A 17,360-nucleotide genomic window follows, 5' to 3' on the forward strand; every position below is an offset into this window, starting at 1 on the left:
CCATATAAGTGTATCATTTTAACCCGTAACTAGCACACATGGGTGCAGGGGACCCGAGTTAAATTTGTTTTCCATTTCCTGTCTGAGCAGATTGTAGCCTGGATCTGGGCTACTATGTATGCTACTGCTCTTCAGTTGGCTTTGAGGTGCCATTGTATTCAGTTCATTGTCATACTCGGTCTACTATAAATAACAGTCGTCGGTTACTCTGAACCCAAGTGTGTCTTTTTTTAAATGCTATTTGTTCGGGGCGTCGACCTAAAACACATTTTGCCCCTAAAGGGAATTGAGCCAACGGCGCGTGTTGTTCCAAGCGGTCACCCATCCAAGTACTGACCACGCTCAATGTTGCTTAACTGCGGTGATCGGACGAGAACCGGTGTATTAAACATGGTATGGCCGTTAGCCAAGTATGTCTTAAGTGTAACATTTTTTGTTAAATGTGCTTAGTTGGTTTTGTAAATTATGGTTGGCAATCTTGACGAAGAACATCAGACGTCCAGTGATACTGAAGATACAAGTGCATCAGAAAATGAATATGAGTTGAGTATGCCTTTCAAAGAAAAATAGAAAGTCTTGTAGAGAGTGTGTTAAGTGCAAGACATTGTTGTGTGGTGAACATGGCCATGTAGAGTGTCCAAAATTCTACAAAGAATAGCTTAGTTTGAATGTTAGTAGACAACAGAGACACTTTGCCCCCTTGAAGACCAAAGTAACGGTCAGTAGAAATTAACAAACAGTGTTATTAGTAATGTTTGTGTGATAGCCTTCCATTCGCATCAGATCATATTCATCTGCGAAAAGAGAACTGCAGTTGTTTTCGTTTTTCATTTAATGTCATAATTTAGTACATTTTTATGCATGTTAAAGAACTAAAATATTGTAAGGAAACACAACCAAGTTTACGAATAGCATTTTTTATTGATTTAACCATTTTTTAAATATCTGCTCGAAATCCTGACTTAATATTTTTAAATACTGTTATGTTAAATTACTACTAAATTAAGCAAATTTATATAAAAAAGATTTGTGCCCGTTATTTTATTTCAGTCATTCTGCTTTCAGTGACAAATTTTCGAAACCGCGTCGCATGCGCCCATGAGTCTCTTACATGTACTATTTTTCGTGTGTGGTAGTTACGGATTAATTCCTTCGTATTTGAAAACTAAATTATGCAATATCATTATTATCGCTGCGTCGTTGTTGTTCGTTGTAATAATATACAACCTAATACTACGAAATAAATTTCTAACGTTCTTTGTCAGGAAAGTAGGGAACATTTTCAATTATTGTGGGGGGCAGGGGGAGGGGGCGAGCTTCTTAGCTAGTTCTCAAACACTATAAAAAAGGCTACTTAGCAGCTCATACACGAGACGTTTGGTCAGGTAGAGTATGACCAAATTAAATAAAAATGGACCAAACACTGAACCCTGGTGAACGCCACCAAAAGATCTCCTATGCCGTTTTTGTGCAAATTACAAGTACTATAGAGGAAGGAATAACAATCTGGGTGCAAAAAGGGATTGTGTTCCAGAAGGAGAGAAGACCGCTGCCCTAAATGACGAAGTGTAGAAATCTGTACTTAATATCGTCCCTGTTCTGCCAAAACGGCAAATGTGGCATTGCTCTCCCTATCCATTATTTCCCTGAAGACTGGTCACGCCTTCCAGCCATATATTGATATGCGGTCCATCAGAACAATTTCGTTGAGTTCATTTTCCTATGCGCGTGTGTGAAGGAAAATGAACCTTAAATACATCACACTCTAGGAGTGGGTAAATGTCATGCAAACATACATTCCTTCAGTATGGTTCAGTAAGGTTCATTTTTCTTTACACACGCGCATAGGAAAATGAACTCGACGGAAATTGTTCTGATGGACCGCATATCAATATGTGGCTGGAAGGCGTGACCAGTCTTAAGGGAAATAATGGATAGGAAGAGCATTATCACATTCGCCATTTTGGCAAAACAGGGACGATGTTATACATGGCACTGCTCCTGCTTGATGGTCGTGAGGATTCCAATTTCTTTCTTCATGCGACGCAGTACTTCTGTGTTAGTGACTCTAAAATCCCAAAGGATTTTCAAAAATTTGCAGTACCTTAAACGCTGTTTGTCAGTTTTATAATAAGAGAATGTCGAATGTATATTGGGCGAAGTGTGTGCAGGACAAATATATATATATATTATTATTACAAGGTGCCGTCGCGTGAGAATAGGTAGCCTATACAAAGTCTGATGCTAATTGTTCGTACAAGAGTACGTTCTGATTTCGTGTCAGGAGGTGTGAATAAAATATTGCCTTTAGTAGTGACGAAGTTACGAATCATGGTCAACCTCTCTTGCACTTTACTGCCGGCTGAGTGGCTCAGACGGTTAGAGGCGCTGGCCTTCTGACCCCAACTTGGCAGGTTCGATCCTGACTCAGTCCGATGGTATTTAAAGATGCTCAAATACATCAGCCTCGTGTCGGTAGATTTACTGGCACGTAAAAGAACTCTTGCGGGACTAAATTCCGGCACCTCGGCATCTCCGAAAACCGTAAAAGTAGTTAGTGTGACGTAAAGCAAATAACATTATTATTATTATTATTATTATTATTGCACTTTACCACATTACAATAAAAATTATGAAAACTTTATATATAAAAGTATTATTAAAATATTAATATAAATCATTTAGGCTACATCACTAGAAACGTATTTAGCTAATGCATGCATACCATTAGTCAAAATACTAAGTCTAATATCTACTAAGATTTATTACAAATATTTAATTCACACACATCCTATCATTCACTCGTCGTAATTCACGTAGTTGGTTTATGCACGTAAGGGATATCGATTATAATAATAATCATAATAATAATAAAAATTCGTGTAGATCTCGAAAGGTCTACCCTCCGATGAGTGCGGTTGGCACCTGCAGAGTATGAGAAACTGCGTGTTACAGTGGTGCAGGAAAGTGTTGTGTGTGTTGTCCGAGGTGCAGGAATATTAGCGACAGCACATCCAACTAGTAGGGGCTGCCTGGCCGAGGCGGTAAAGGCGTGTTCGGTTCGTCCGGAAGGACGTGGGTTCGAATCCCCGTCAGGAAGTCGTAAAATTTACGAAATGAGATTTCTACTTCCGGAGGTGCACATGGCGCTGAGGTTCACTCAGCCTACACCAAAAATGAGTACCAGGTTAATTCCTGGGGCCGGGCCTAGAGCTAACCACTCTACCACATCAAGTGCCTTTACACCTTCCACCCCTCCAAGGCCCGTACGGAGATGACTTTGCTTTGCTTTACATCCAACCAGTCCCCGAAACAAGGGAGTAAAGAGTTTCAGATTAAAATCGCTTGACCTGCCCGGGAAATGAACCTGAAGCCACGAGAACCGAAAGAAAACACGGTCACCACTCAGCCATGGTGTCGGACATCTGAGAGAAATACTATGTATTTATTAAGATATAAAATACACTAAGGATTTCATGTTACGAATGTTATTTGAAACTGAGTTCCACAATCTGATACCCGTCGCATTGAATGAGCTATTGCAGCCAGCTGACTTGCTCAAAGGTGGTAATAGATTGTATATTATGCTGGTGAATAAAAGGAATGTCCACCTCTGCGGTGCAGTGGTTAGCGTGATTAGCTGCCACCCCCGGATGCCCGGGTTCAAAATCTGGAAAGTGGTACAAGGGCTGGAACGAGGCCCACTCAGCCTCGGGATATGAACTGAGTAGAAGAGGGTTCGATTCCCACCTCAGCCATCCTCGAAGTGGTTTTCCGTGGTTTACCACTTGTCCTCCAAGCAAATGCCGGGATGGCACCTAACTTAAGGCCACGGCCGCTTCATTCCCTCTTCCTTCTCTATCCCTTCCAATTATCCCATCCCCTACAAGGCCCGTGGGAGAGGTACTGCTCCTCCTTCCCAGTTGTATCCCGCTGACCAAAAGTCTCACGCTCCTGGAATCTGGCCTTGAGTCCGAGGGAACGGCAACACTGGAGGGTGAACAGATTACAAGTTGCTTTACGTCGCACCGACTCAGATAGGTCTTACGGCGACGATGGGACAGGAAAGGGCTAGGGGTGGGAAGGAAGCGGCCGTGGCCTTCATTAAGTTACAACCCCAGCATTTGCCTGGTGTGAAAATGAGAAACCACGGAAAACTATCTTCAGGGCTGCCAACAGTGGGGTTCGAACCCGCTATCTCCCGAATACTGGATACTAGCCTTACTTAAGCGACTGCGGCTATCGAGCTCGGTAGTAAACAGATTAAAAAGATGGGAAATAAAAAAAAAGAAATAATTTATTATATTTTGAGAAGAGGTAAATGTTAGATAGCTGAATACCAAGACAGCCACATGAAGATTTCTGGGTTCTTAAAATTTCTTCAAAGTAATTTGATTAGTGGCCGACTAATTTTCTTACTTAGAGACCAGTATTCAGCATTACAATAATTGGATTATAGATCCTGAGTTTAACGATTACATCAGCAAATTTCAGAATTTTGATTACATCTCTTTTCCAAATTCCTTTTTTCTGTTACCGTTTGTGCTAAAAAAATATCGAAAAGGGGAGGGGATAAACTGCAACCCTACCTCGCTCCTTTCTCCATAGATCCTTCTTTCTTAGAGGCCTTGGCTTTTATCTAGAGGAAAAATAGGAAAAATTTGTAATGTTTGTTTGTAACGGATAGACTAAAAAACGACTGGACCGATTTTAAAAATTTCTTCACCTATAGAAAGCTACATTGCCATTGAGTAACATTGGCTGTATTTTATTTTCAATACAATTCATGGTGGGGGCACCGGGGGATATTAAAATAATAGGCTAATATAGGCAATATCGAATTTGTCTTATAAGGACGAGACAAAGCTCAATTTAATCCTCTTGACGCGAAGAACAAAACTCGGTGACCCATACGGGCCAGAAAACCATGTTTTAAGGCCCTAAAACCAACCGTTATGGAGATACTGGCACCACACTACCCCAGCTCTAGGAATCGGATAAAAGAATTGAACTGCCGTAACCATGGCAACGTCAGCTCCAGGATTCTAGAGCAGCATGTACTTCTGGGCATAGCTGACAACCAAAATTGGTACACATAAGACTATCTGGAAAAAATATACTGTTGTGTAAGGCACTCATAGGACTTCTTTGGGCGGGGATGGAAAGGGGTGTGAAGTATAAAAATCTTACTATTGGATGTGTGTGTGTGTGTGTGTGTGTGTGTGTGTGTACATGACACATCTCCTCCTAAACTACTGGAGCAATTTGAACCAAACTTGGTACACGTATTACTTACTATCGAGAAAACCATATCGAGAGACGAGCACTGTGCGGGTAAGCCATCCCAAGCGCCCTTAAGGGAGGGGGTCAGGGGGGTTAGTTATAAAAATAATCGAGAATAGTGTCGAATTCATAGTTTTCGGGGTCGCAGAGTTGAAAAGTAATACTCCAGAATTTTTTAAAGTCCAAGTTCAGCTCCCTTTTCGGGGGGGGGGAGCGAAAGGGGGGTGAGATAAAGAAATAATTAAAACAATTTCGAATCTATAGATTTCAGGTTCTCTGAGATGGATACTTTACAATTCCAAGTGGGGGGCGAAGGGGATGAGATATAAAAATAATCGAAAAACTATATATAAAAATCTTATCTTATTATTCTTACTATATATAAAAATGGATGTATGTGTGCGCGTGGGTGTGTAGGCCTAAATGACACATCTCCTCCTAAACCACTGGAGGCATTTCACCAAACTTGGTACACTTTTCAGTTAGTATCAGGAGACAAATCGCGTGGGGGTAAGACACCCCTAGCACCCTTATGGGCAGTGGGCGAGGGGGGTAGTATAAAATAATCTAGAATAGTATCGAATCCATAGTTTTCGTGGTCGCTGAAATGAATAGTGACACTCCGAATTTTTTAAAAGTTCATGTTCAGGCCCCTTTCGGGCGAGAGTGAGGGGGCAGTGAGATATAAAAATAATCGGAAACAGTGTCGAATCTACAGTTTTCGGGGTCACTGAGATGAATGGTGACAATCCAGATTTTTTATCTCTTAGGGGACAGTCTCATTGACAGTTGAAATCCTGTACATCGTATCTACTGTGCGATGGCTAAATACATATAGTTATCACTCATTAATTTTTGACAGGATCAAATACTTCCCAGTCGATTCGAGCTTCCATAAGGACAAAGTTTTACTCGAAAATTAAATAATCTAAAACTTGAAATCAAACACATCTAAATAATTCTAAAAGTACATAACAGATCGTAACATATCAATCTGCAAGTCAAAAAGGAATTCTATAAAAATCCACTTCACACATAACTAACTGGTAATGCAGATCTTAAGGGTAAATATTCAGAAACTATCCGGGCAACGCCGGGTACTACGGCTAGTCAAATAGAAAAGCAGTTCGACGAGAAGTGTATCAGCAGGAGCTTACCATAAATATCTGTGATCATCTGGAATTTTGAGACAGACACTCCTTTCATTCTGAACACTAGATTAATCATCTTCGTAATCAACCTCCTATCCCTTATTTAATTCACTGTCAATGCCACCAGTTTATTAATTAAATGCATAATAGTCGTGAGCGTGGCCTTGAGTGTGCGATAAATTGTTATAAAGAGGCGAGATGTATCTTCGTTATGAGCAGAGGGTAACTTCATTATTTCCAGCCGATAAATCATATGGTTACACCCCAGGGGGTGTGTATGTCCGTATATTGCAATCCACACATTCCCCTCCCTTATTTCAATTCGCACTCTCTGCATTCACTGCCCACTGGCGTCACACGGGGTCGTGTCAAATTGACAGACAATGGTCAAACACAAACAGGTCTGCTTGACTTATGTCATACTAACTATGGTAGATGTTCTAGTCTAATCGTAGTCTTCTCTAATCCGGGTCAAAGTTGATCACAACTGTTGCAAGCGCTGTTGATTATTCATTTCAGCGAGTAAGGCAGTGTGCTTATAGTTTCACCGCTGCATGGGTCGTATTTCATTTTCACAGCATCCACGTTTTGCTAGATAGTATCCGTGTCATGTGCTGACATACATTCAGGGGCGCCGGGTTTTGAAAATAAGTAGGGAGGAGGAGCAAGTAGCTGCGCGGTTTGGGTCACGTAGCTATCACCTTGTATTCGAGACATGGTAAACTAAAAAAATTTACAGTACAAAAGGGTGAAGGCCACGGAAAATGTCGAAGTTTAACACTCATAAAAATGTAGTTATAGGTATTTTTCAATTGGCAGCACTTTATAGAAAACAAACTGTTGCTTTATTAAGTAAAAAACCAAACCCCATGGCACTACAGCCCTTGAAGGGCCTTGGCCTACCAAGCGACCGCTGCTCAGCCCGAGGGCCTGCAGATTACGAAGTGTCGTGTGGTCAGCGCGACGAATCCTCTCGGCCGTTATACTTGGCTTTCTAGACCGGGGCCGCTATCTCACCGTCAGGTAGCTCCCCAATTCTAATCACGTAGGCTGAGTGGACCTCGAACCAGCCCCCAGGTCCAGGTAAAAATCTGACTTGACCGGGAACCGAGCCCGGGGCCTCCGGGTGAGTGGCAGGTACGCTACCCCTACACCACGGGGTCGGCTGCTTTATTAAGTGCCTTTTCAAAAAATAATGAGTTGAAGCTAAAGTCCACATACATCCACATTTATTTATTTATTTATTTATTTATTTATTTATTTATTTATTTATTTATTTATTTATTTATTTATTTATTTATTTATTTATTTATTTATTTATTTATTTACTTTGATTGTTTGTGCCCAGCTAAGGAGCGCGTGTGAACTTATTTAGCGCAACGTTTCTTCTTGTTTTCTCAAAATTTCTTCATCCTTTTGCTGTGCTTCTTTGTGCGTTCTTCCATCCGTCCTGCAGCTTGTCTTTTAGGTTGATCAGCAAATTTGTGTTTGTTTATGAGATTTCGATTTTTTTTCTCTCCTGCAAGATTTCTTCATTTATACCAATTTCCTGAAGATCTTTTCTTTATTTCTGTAAGCCATTTTTTGTAAGTTTTTAGAGATACTGCGAGATTTAGGAATTTCTTTGTTAGCCTATTGTTATCCATCGTGATCAGGTGACCATAGAATTTTAATCTTCCTTTTCTAACGGTGTCTATTTTTTCCTGTTATTTGATCATTTTTCTGTAATTTCCTATTCATCGAAATACCATTTTCGCACTTAGGTCCTACAATGTTCCTGAGAATTTTCCTCTCTTGTTTTTCGTTGTATTTTATTTGTGATCTGCCTCCAATTATCAGAGTTTCCGATGTATAAAAGGCTTTTGGTTTGACAACTTTGTTTTAGTGTCGTAATTTTGCGTGTTGTTGTATCTGCTCCAGACAAAGTTGTATGCTTTTTGTAACTGTGTAATAATTTCTGTGTTTGCTTGCTGATTTATCCCGTTTGTTTGTATAATTTCGCCTAGGTAATTGAATTTATCTACTTGGGAGATTCTTCCATATCTAGTGGTTAGAGGATGGATGTTAAACCCTGATTTTGTACCTCCCATATATTTTGTCTTTTAACATGAAATTTGCAGACCTGTTCTTGCCGCTCTTTCATTAAGTTTTTCTACGAACTGGAGTGTTTCTTGTTTGTTGTTGGAGAGGATTGCCAAGTCATCAGCAAAGGCGAGGCGTTCAAGGTGAATTTTGTTTTTAAGAAGTCTACCAATATTGATTCCTTTAGTTTCATTTTTACATTCTCGAACCACTTTTTCAAAACTAGATTGAATAGTAGTGGTGAAAATCCATTGCCTTGTCTGACTCCAGTTGTAATTTCGAATGGCTCTGAAAATTGTCCTAAAAATTTACCTTTCGCTGTCGTGCCTGTTTATTTATTTACTTTTTTTTTTACAAGTTGCTTTACGTTGCACCGACACGGATAGGTCTTATGGCGACGATGGGACAGGAAAGGGTTAGGAGTGGGAAGGAATGGGCCATGGCCTTCATAAAGATACAACGTAAGTATTTGCCTGGTGTTAATATGGGAAACCACGGAAAACCATCCTCAAGGCTGCCGACAGTGCGGTTCGAACCCACTATCTCCCGAATTCACACACATAGCTGTCTATATTTAAGCACCGTACAGTAAAACACTCTACATCACAGAATTGTACATAAGTTCCTTTGTTTTTATTTTAAATGTTTCTACTCCATAATACAGAATTTAGTGCCCCAACTGTTCTCGTGCCCTCACTTGTCTCTCAATTTCAAATGAACTCGTGCCATTAACCTCAGTTCTTGGTCCTAAATATTTCATTTTTAATTATTCTCTATTTTCTCATTTCCAATCCATAATATTTTGTCAGAATATACCTCCAAGTGGAAATACTTTCTGATATTTTCAGCAAAAAAATAAAGGGTAGTCTGAGAAGCCTGATGAACAACCTACGTTACGGAATGTTCGGAAGAAACTGAGAAATCTGCAGTTTGAAACATGGGAAAAACTACCATATCGTGGAAAAGGTGTCTCGAATTTTTTTACAATGGACACAATCAAACACCTGTATTACAACGAAGAAAGGATTTTCAACTTCCTAATGGACTATGCCATTAAAATGAACTGTAATATAATAGAAGCGTTCCCGATAGAAGCCAAGGAAGCCGTTGCCGTCACTGCAACGAGATAGAAACCCTCCTCCTAGATCTGTATTTCTGCTCGAAAGGGGCACTGTTGAGAAATAACAGGCACCATAGGGTCAGGAGCAGTATTGCAGAACTTCTTAATAAAATCGGGCGGACTGGAAGTCTTCGAAGAAGAGCACTGTATCTCTAGCGATGGATTCAGTAAACGTGCAGACAATGTCGCCATTAACAGGAAACATCAGCATTGGTTTTGATCCAACAATAAGGTTTGAGAGTAACAGTTCTCAGGCCAAAGAAGTTTATTCTGAAAAGAAGAGATACTACGAAACCTTTTTTAAAGTACTTCGAAGAAAAGCATCACTTACGCGCCAGTTGCCGGGAAGTGATTGAGTTGCTCTTCGGTACGCGAGGATCTGTCACAAAATTTTCAGTTCATTTCTTCCTGCGTTGGTATTCCTGTTTCATTTTTTAAAAGATATGTGTTTAGATGCAGCCTGCTGTCATTTCTTGATGGATACAGTACCTTTGCATCCATCTCTTGGCACAGGCCAGAGTAAAGTGTAGCTTCCACCTAAGTGCCAGTCAACATCCAGGGCTGTGACAATATGGAAGTTGCTGGGGTATGGGTAGTGCTGAGTAATGACATTCAGAGCATGACTAGTGCATCTGAGTGTTATGAAAGGTGCTGCTCATACAGTAGGGTCAGTCGTGCTGCAATAGTACTTTCTGACCCAGTGAGGAAAGCAATGGCAAACTACCTCACTCATCTTGCCTAGTACGCCTCATTTTGGTGCTGCCATTGGTTTTTGGGGTTTCCTTATAACCGCATAACCTTTGGTGGTGCTATTTGAGGATCCAACCAGCCTCTGGGCTGATGACCTAACAGACAGACATGTGTTTAGATGTTTTGAGTAATTTATTGTCGATGGTAAATCACCATTTGTAAGGTATATGTAAAGAAAAATAAAGTATTCCTGATCGGGGATTGCTGTACAACAGGGGAATTTAAAAATTAAAAAAATATATATAAGCTCATCCTATCCTAAGGCAAATAGTGTGAAAATTATTATCACTTTGATGATGTTACCGTACGGTACTTCTTGTTCTAGGACAGCTACCCTTGATCATTTTATCTCTTTCTCCTCTCTCTGTAATTTACATTCAGCCCCCACATTTTCTATTCCTCAAATAATTTACTCATCATATAAGAAGCGCGTTATCAGTATCTTGAACAACTTGCTCGTCTGCAGATAGTCAGTGATGTCGGAAGTAACTACACCTTCTTTCCGATTTGACCTCTTCTACGCTACACTTGCAAATTATGTTCACTTTCTAGATTTATGGTTCCTGCATAGTCGAGGCGGTTAACGCATGTTTGGTATACTTGTAAAGACGTGTTTTCTTTTACCCTCAAAAGTCGTAAAATTTTGAAAAGTTATCTCCACTTTTTAACAGACACATGGAACTAGGACTTCTTCAGTCTTCGGGATCCATTGATCTTCGGATCTCAAGTTAGCTTCACACCCAGCAGAGGCAGCTGATTTTTGGCATGTTAAAGATCTCTGGTGACATACTTTATATTTACCCGACAAAACTAATTAAACATTAATAGATCGCCCAATGGAGTTCCAGTTAGCGCAATCTGATAGAGAAAAACGGAACGCCAACATTGAAATACACAGGCAACACCTGAAATATGTCAAATCAAAATATATACACATATAGTCGCTGAGGCTATACAAAAGTTATTGACCTTCAAGAGAAACGATCATGAGATAGTAATAACCTCGTTTAGCTCTTGTTGGCCTGGTGCCTCCTTTGTCCTCCTCGATGGCGAATGGCATAGGAAACAGAGTTTGTGTGGTGGAGAATAGTGTACTGTGTTGTGAATGAGTGACAGTAATATTGATGACAGCACAAACACACGAAATAATTAACCGTTTAAGACTAAAATTCTTTACCCGGACGGGGAACGGATCCAGGACTTCGAGAACTGAAGACCAATACCCTGGCCAGACTATATCTATTGAAATTCTTAACCTTCCCTGAGGGCCTTCATGGGATGTGTAGAGATGAATTTGCACCGTGTAGCATATCTAGAGCAAGATCTAACTCCAGGTTTTACTAGAGAAAGAAATAGGATAATATATAGCTGCTGTAATTGCCAGACTACTACACGCAAAGTACGTATGTTTTCATAAAATAGACGACTTGTCAGCATAAAACAACCGATAGCAGTAGCTAGAGTAGAAGTCCTAGCATCACATGTGGATTATTGGATATCAGTTTAGGGTCCCACAAGGGGCGTGCTTTGGTCCACAAATATGTCTCGTGGCGCCATTACTGTCGATGTTTCCTCTCTCACTCCCGCACCCCCTAATGTGTAGACTACTCCGGCAAACAAGGCAATATCATTCCCCCCTTCCCCTCCGTCCCCTTCTCCTGGATCCCTAACCATCGCTCTCTGATGATATGCGCGCGCACGTTGACGCTGCAGTCCAGAGGGTTGCAGCTGCAATTCCAACTCGGTACGATGGGCTCTTCATCGTCATCAACAGCAATAACTCATCTAGAGCCATCAAGTTTTGCCTATTAGGAAGAAACGACCATATTCCTTTTAATAACCACGACGAGATTTAATCATAATAATTGTAGACTAATAATAAAAATAATGTACTTATTGTATTTTTATTTTTCATTATATGGCCAACATAGAACCACTCCAGTCAATTATGCAAAGAAAATTTAGCTTTTCTGTGCTTCCATTATTTCTCCATCCTCTTAGATGCCGTCATACATTCTTCAGTTGAGAACACTCTACCTTTTACCCTTTTATTAATTTTGGTTTGAGGTCTCACGTGCGAGTCGTCGAGAATCTTAATTTTGTCTGTTTTGTTCTTGAGATCATTTGGAGTCTATTAATATCATTATTACCTTCTGTGATCAATTTAATACAGGCATTGCTATTCCCTACTGTTTCCATTATTTTTCTACTAATTCTAGTTTCCGGTGTTCTAATGAGATGTTCGAGAAATAGGACGCGCTTCTTTCTAATCGTGCTCAATACTGGTTCGATTTCCTTATAAACTGTGTTATTTGAAGCTATTCTGCATTAGCCATTAACTTGATATTGTTTTTTCATACACGTTCTAATTATTATTCTTCCTAAGTATTTTATTAGTTTCAGCTGTATTACCAGTTTTGAAATTAGTTTCATTTGTATACGTCACCTCTGGCTGTGTGACTGTTTAATCTTTCTTTCTTTCTTTCTTTCTTAATCCGTTTACCCTCCAAGGTTGGCTTTTCCCGCGAACTCAGCGCGGGATCCCACCCCTACCACCTCAAGGGCAGTGTCTTGGAGAGTGAGACTTTCGGTCTGGAGGATACAACTGGTTATGAGGACCAGTACCTCGCCCAGGTGGTCTCACCTGCTATGGAGAAACAGGGGCCTTGTGAGGGCATGGGGAAGTCGGAAGGGATAGACAGGGAAGAAGGAAGAAAGCATCCGTGGCCTTAATTTATATACCATCCCGGCATTTGCCTGGAGAACTGGAAAACCACGGAAAACCACTTCGAGGACGGCTGATTTGGGAATCTACTCAGTTGACCTCCCAAGGCTGAGTGGACCTCGTTCCAGCCGGGAATCGAACCCGGGCCTCCGCTGGGGCAGCTAATCACACTAACCACTACACCACAGAGGCGGACTGTTTTATAATGTCTTAATTTTGTTGCAATCGATAGGCTTTTCTTTCTCGTACGTGATTTTGGTGACATAATTTGCTTTGTTTTAATTTATTTAATCTATTCTTCTAGGTTGGTTCTTCGTTCAATAATAATAATAATAATAATAATAATAATAATAATAATAATAATAATAATAATAACACATTTTTATGCTCCTTCAGACTATTAGAACCTTATCAAAGGGTAGTCAAACCTTTTCAAGTGCTGATATGATGGATTCATTTCTATTAGTGGACTGGATTGTGATCGATTTTGACATCTTGAGTTCTAAATACCGGCAACTAATCTGTTCTCAATATTTGCAACAGTTAATTGAATAATTGAACTTTTTCTTTCACAAAAAATAGAATTAGGAATGCATTTCAAATGTGATTGTAAATGCCATTCTTTGACAAGATTCAATTTTCTTCAAAAATATTCTTGTTGGAGTTTTGCCGAAGGAATTTCCATAGCCTTCTAGGGTTTTCGCCAACGGCCATAGCCATGTTGAAACACTGAATCCCGTGAGATCTCCGAAGATAAGAAACATTGGGCGTGGTCAAGATTTGGATGGGTTGCCACGCGCTGTTGTTGGCGGTAAGGGAATGGAGAAGCGGAAAGGAACTAGCCACCCTACCGTACGTAAACTCCGACTCAGGCACACCTCTGCGGAGGTTCGGACCTGCTTTCGGGCAGAAAACACCCTTACCTTACCCATCTACGCTTTTCCTCATCACTGGGGAGTGACCTGGCGACTGGCGACCACAGGGATTTATAGCTAAATTCGACATTGTTCTCACTCACTTGTACATGATTTATCGCTTTTATATTTCCCGTCTCTTACGACACCGACACCATTAAATCGGCGACACCGAGGGAGTTTTGGATTTCACGCCTTTCATGACTTCTCCCTGTCTCACTGTACTTTTCCTTAAACGAATCATCAACCTCACCACCATCCACAGTCACATACACATTACAGATTTTAGTATATAGATATCAGAAAAGGGGACTAACCTTTCCCTCTGGAACATTTAACCCAGGCACATGCAAAAAGTATTCAGTAAGTAGGTCAGTGATTAGAATTTGATTTTCCATTAATAACAAACCTCAGAGTAGATAGAAAAGTAATATCCAAACTCCACTGCGTTACAGCCCTGGCGGGCCTTGGCCTACCAAGCAACCCGAAGGCCTACAGATTGAGAGGTGACGCGTGGTCAACGCAACGAATCCTCTCGGCCTACTGTAATCACGTAGGCTGAGTGAACCTCCAATCTGCCCTCAGATCTAGGAACAATTCCCTGACCCGTCCGGGAATCGAACCCGGGGCCTTCGGCTATGAGGAAGGTACTCTACCCCTACACCGCGGGCCGGAAATTGCATGAAATATCCGGTGATGTTCTGCTGTTGCAGATCGGCATTCAGTTCCATAAAGAGGCACTCGTATTGTATGCGTCGCTTGAGACTTTAGACGCAATGCATGTTTCTTATTGCACAGCACTCCAGTAACAAATGAGATCTTGTAACAGTTTCCGTGTCCTGTAATAAACTGCCCCAGTAATAATGAGTTTAACCTCTTTTAAGGGAGGTAATTCCTCTAGTAATCAAAATTATACTTCAGTAATTTCTGAAGTGTAAAGTCAGACATTCACGCTGCGTCTTAAGTAGTCTTCTGTGTAGCTCTGTCCCAGGACCGGTACCAGCTGGACATCCTCCCATGATTTTTGTAGACATTGTGTATCGTAGTCTTCCTCCTCCCATCAACTGTTCCCTCCGTTATTCTTATTTACAAACAATCCCTCGTCAAGATGTCCAAGCCACAATCGTTTCCTCTTGTTGATGGAGCTCATTGGATTCCTCCTCAGTACTTCTTCATTTCTCACTCTGTCTATCCCGTTCACCTTCTCCATCCTCCTACACCCACACACATTTCGAAAGCTTCAAGATACTGTCCTTTTCTCTTAAGCGTTTCACTTCCATACTACAATCGAAACAAAACATTTTGCAAGCCTCTTTCTTCCAGGTCCTCACCTCTTCTCCACTGCTGCCTTTACATACTACTTGACTTTCAAGATATCTGAATGATGCTACTAGTTCTACTACTTTTCCCTTCTACCGATATATCCATATGTCCTCTTTCTGAACAGATTTTCATAACTTTTGCCTTTCCTGCATTTGTGGCCATTCCAAGATCATTTCCGACTGTCAGAATATTCTACAGCATCCTCTGCAAATATTCTTGTAACTGTCAACATCGCTGATTCACACTTTACAGTCTTTGCTCTTTCTCCTCCTTATACTGCTCCTGTTGTTTCCTCCGGAGAGTTATTGTTGTAAATTAAATCAGTATCTCTGTCTGTTCACAGGTATGCATCGCAAGTCTATCGAAGCGGCTGGTCAACTCAAAGACGATGGATGTAGTTCCGACAAGGAGGATCAACATGAGACCTCGTCAATGACAACCGACAAAAGTGACAGCAGTACGAACAACTCATCTTCCCAGTCACAGCAACAACAGCAGCAGCAACAGTCACAACAACAACAGCAGCAGCAGCAACAGCAGATGGGCCAGAATTCCTTAGAGGGCAACAAAGAACTCCAACAAATGCGGCTGCAGTCGCACCAGATGGAGCATCATCCACATCGCGCAAACAGAACCCCAGCAGGTCTACAGATTTCACCTGTAGGCACAACAGATCCCGAAGAGTTCCGCAACAACAGCATCGCTTGTCTACGGGCGAAAGCTCAGGAACATAGCGCAAAAATTTTAAGTCTTAGTGCTGACGCCATGATGCTCGTCAATAATAACAATAATAATAACAGCAATGGTAGACAAATTTCGAGTTCGGCAATTAATAACTTAACCTCACATTGTGATGCAAACGCGAATAGTTTGACAAACAACCACCATTCCCAAGGTGACATTATACTTACGTCATCAGATACGTCATCGTCCATGTTCTGACATAACGAAGAGAACGAACGGGAATAAATGTAATTAGGGGAAAATAGAGCACGAAAACAGATAACTTCCTAATAAAATACACTTCACTTCAATGAACTTTTCATTCATTAAAAGGAATAGAGTGATCTGTATAGAACAACGATGAATCTAAAAAGAGTTTATGCGATTTTTATGGATTATAAATGTTAAACAAGGCGTAGATACATACTATTGAAAAGTAAAACATAAATATTGAGAAAAGTAGAAAAAAAGACATTTCAAAACTATGCTCGTGTGTAAGTTGTGTGCAATCGTTTAAAATAATTTTGTATACAAATTATTATTATTATTATTATTATTATTATTATTATTATTATTATTATTATTAATATTAATGTTATTATTATCCTAATTATATAAATACTATTCCTTACTTTCTTCCCCGGTACCCCCAAAGGAAATGTTCTTTGTAATATAAGTAACAATGTTATAATTATAAATATGAAATCAAAGGGACGTTTTAATATTGTAAACAAAAATTGAACTACTGGTTGAAATGTGGGAATTTGCTTTTAAAGTAGACAAAGAAAACATACCATATTCGCAATTTTCATCAGTAATCTGGAGTGGACAGAATACACATTTATTACCGGTCTGAGGTAATTCAGGACTAAAGATGTGAATTGGTACATAACGAATAATCAGAAATCAATTGCGACTGTGTAATTTATAATACGTACAGTATGAAGAGACGTGTGGACGAATAAGGTGGACATAAAATTGAGACAATGTACATCATATTTTTAAGTGGATATTTTCCTGTTCTGTATGGATTGATTAAAATACCTTATAGGTAATTGTAAAATTCCCCGCTGTTCATCAACACACTCAATATCTTCACAATTTATTATAAATTTGTATTTTTTCACTACGACAGCTCAGATATTCTCATTTTAAGACTACTAGGCTATACAAAGACATATTCTAGAGTTAATTAAGCTATACACTTCTTTCTTTTCTATTTTTTAAAATGCTTGCTATATTCCTAGGAGGAGTGATACATAAGATCTAACTTCTTGACTTTATGTAAT

General features: G+C 40.1%; 1 protein-coding gene and 1 pseudogene across 1 annotated transcript in view; one reads left to right on the forward strand and one right to left on the reverse strand.

The window, feature by feature from the left end:
- LOC136883156 (visual system homeobox 2-like) overlaps positions 1 to 16,290 on the forward strand; it is a 264,833-nt gene extending 248,543 nt beyond the window's left edge. Inside the window, exon 4 of the mRNA XM_067155337.2 lies at positions 15,692 to 16,290. Coding sequence (XP_067011438.2) covers positions 15,692 to 16,290 — 599 coding nt within the window. The remainder of the gene's footprint in view (positions 1 to 15,691) is intronic.
- LOC136883612 (5S ribosomal RNA) lies at positions 290 to 407 on the reverse strand (annotated as a pseudogene).
- Positions 16,291 to 17,360: the final 1,070 nt, after the last annotated feature.

This window comes from Anabrus simplex, chromosome 11 (genome assembly GCF_040414725.1).
Source record: "Anabrus simplex isolate iqAnaSimp1 chromosome 11, ASM4041472v1, whole genome shotgun sequence".
NCBI classification, from domain to species: Eukaryota; Metazoa; Arthropoda; class Insecta; order Orthoptera; family Tettigoniidae; genus Anabrus; species Anabrus simplex.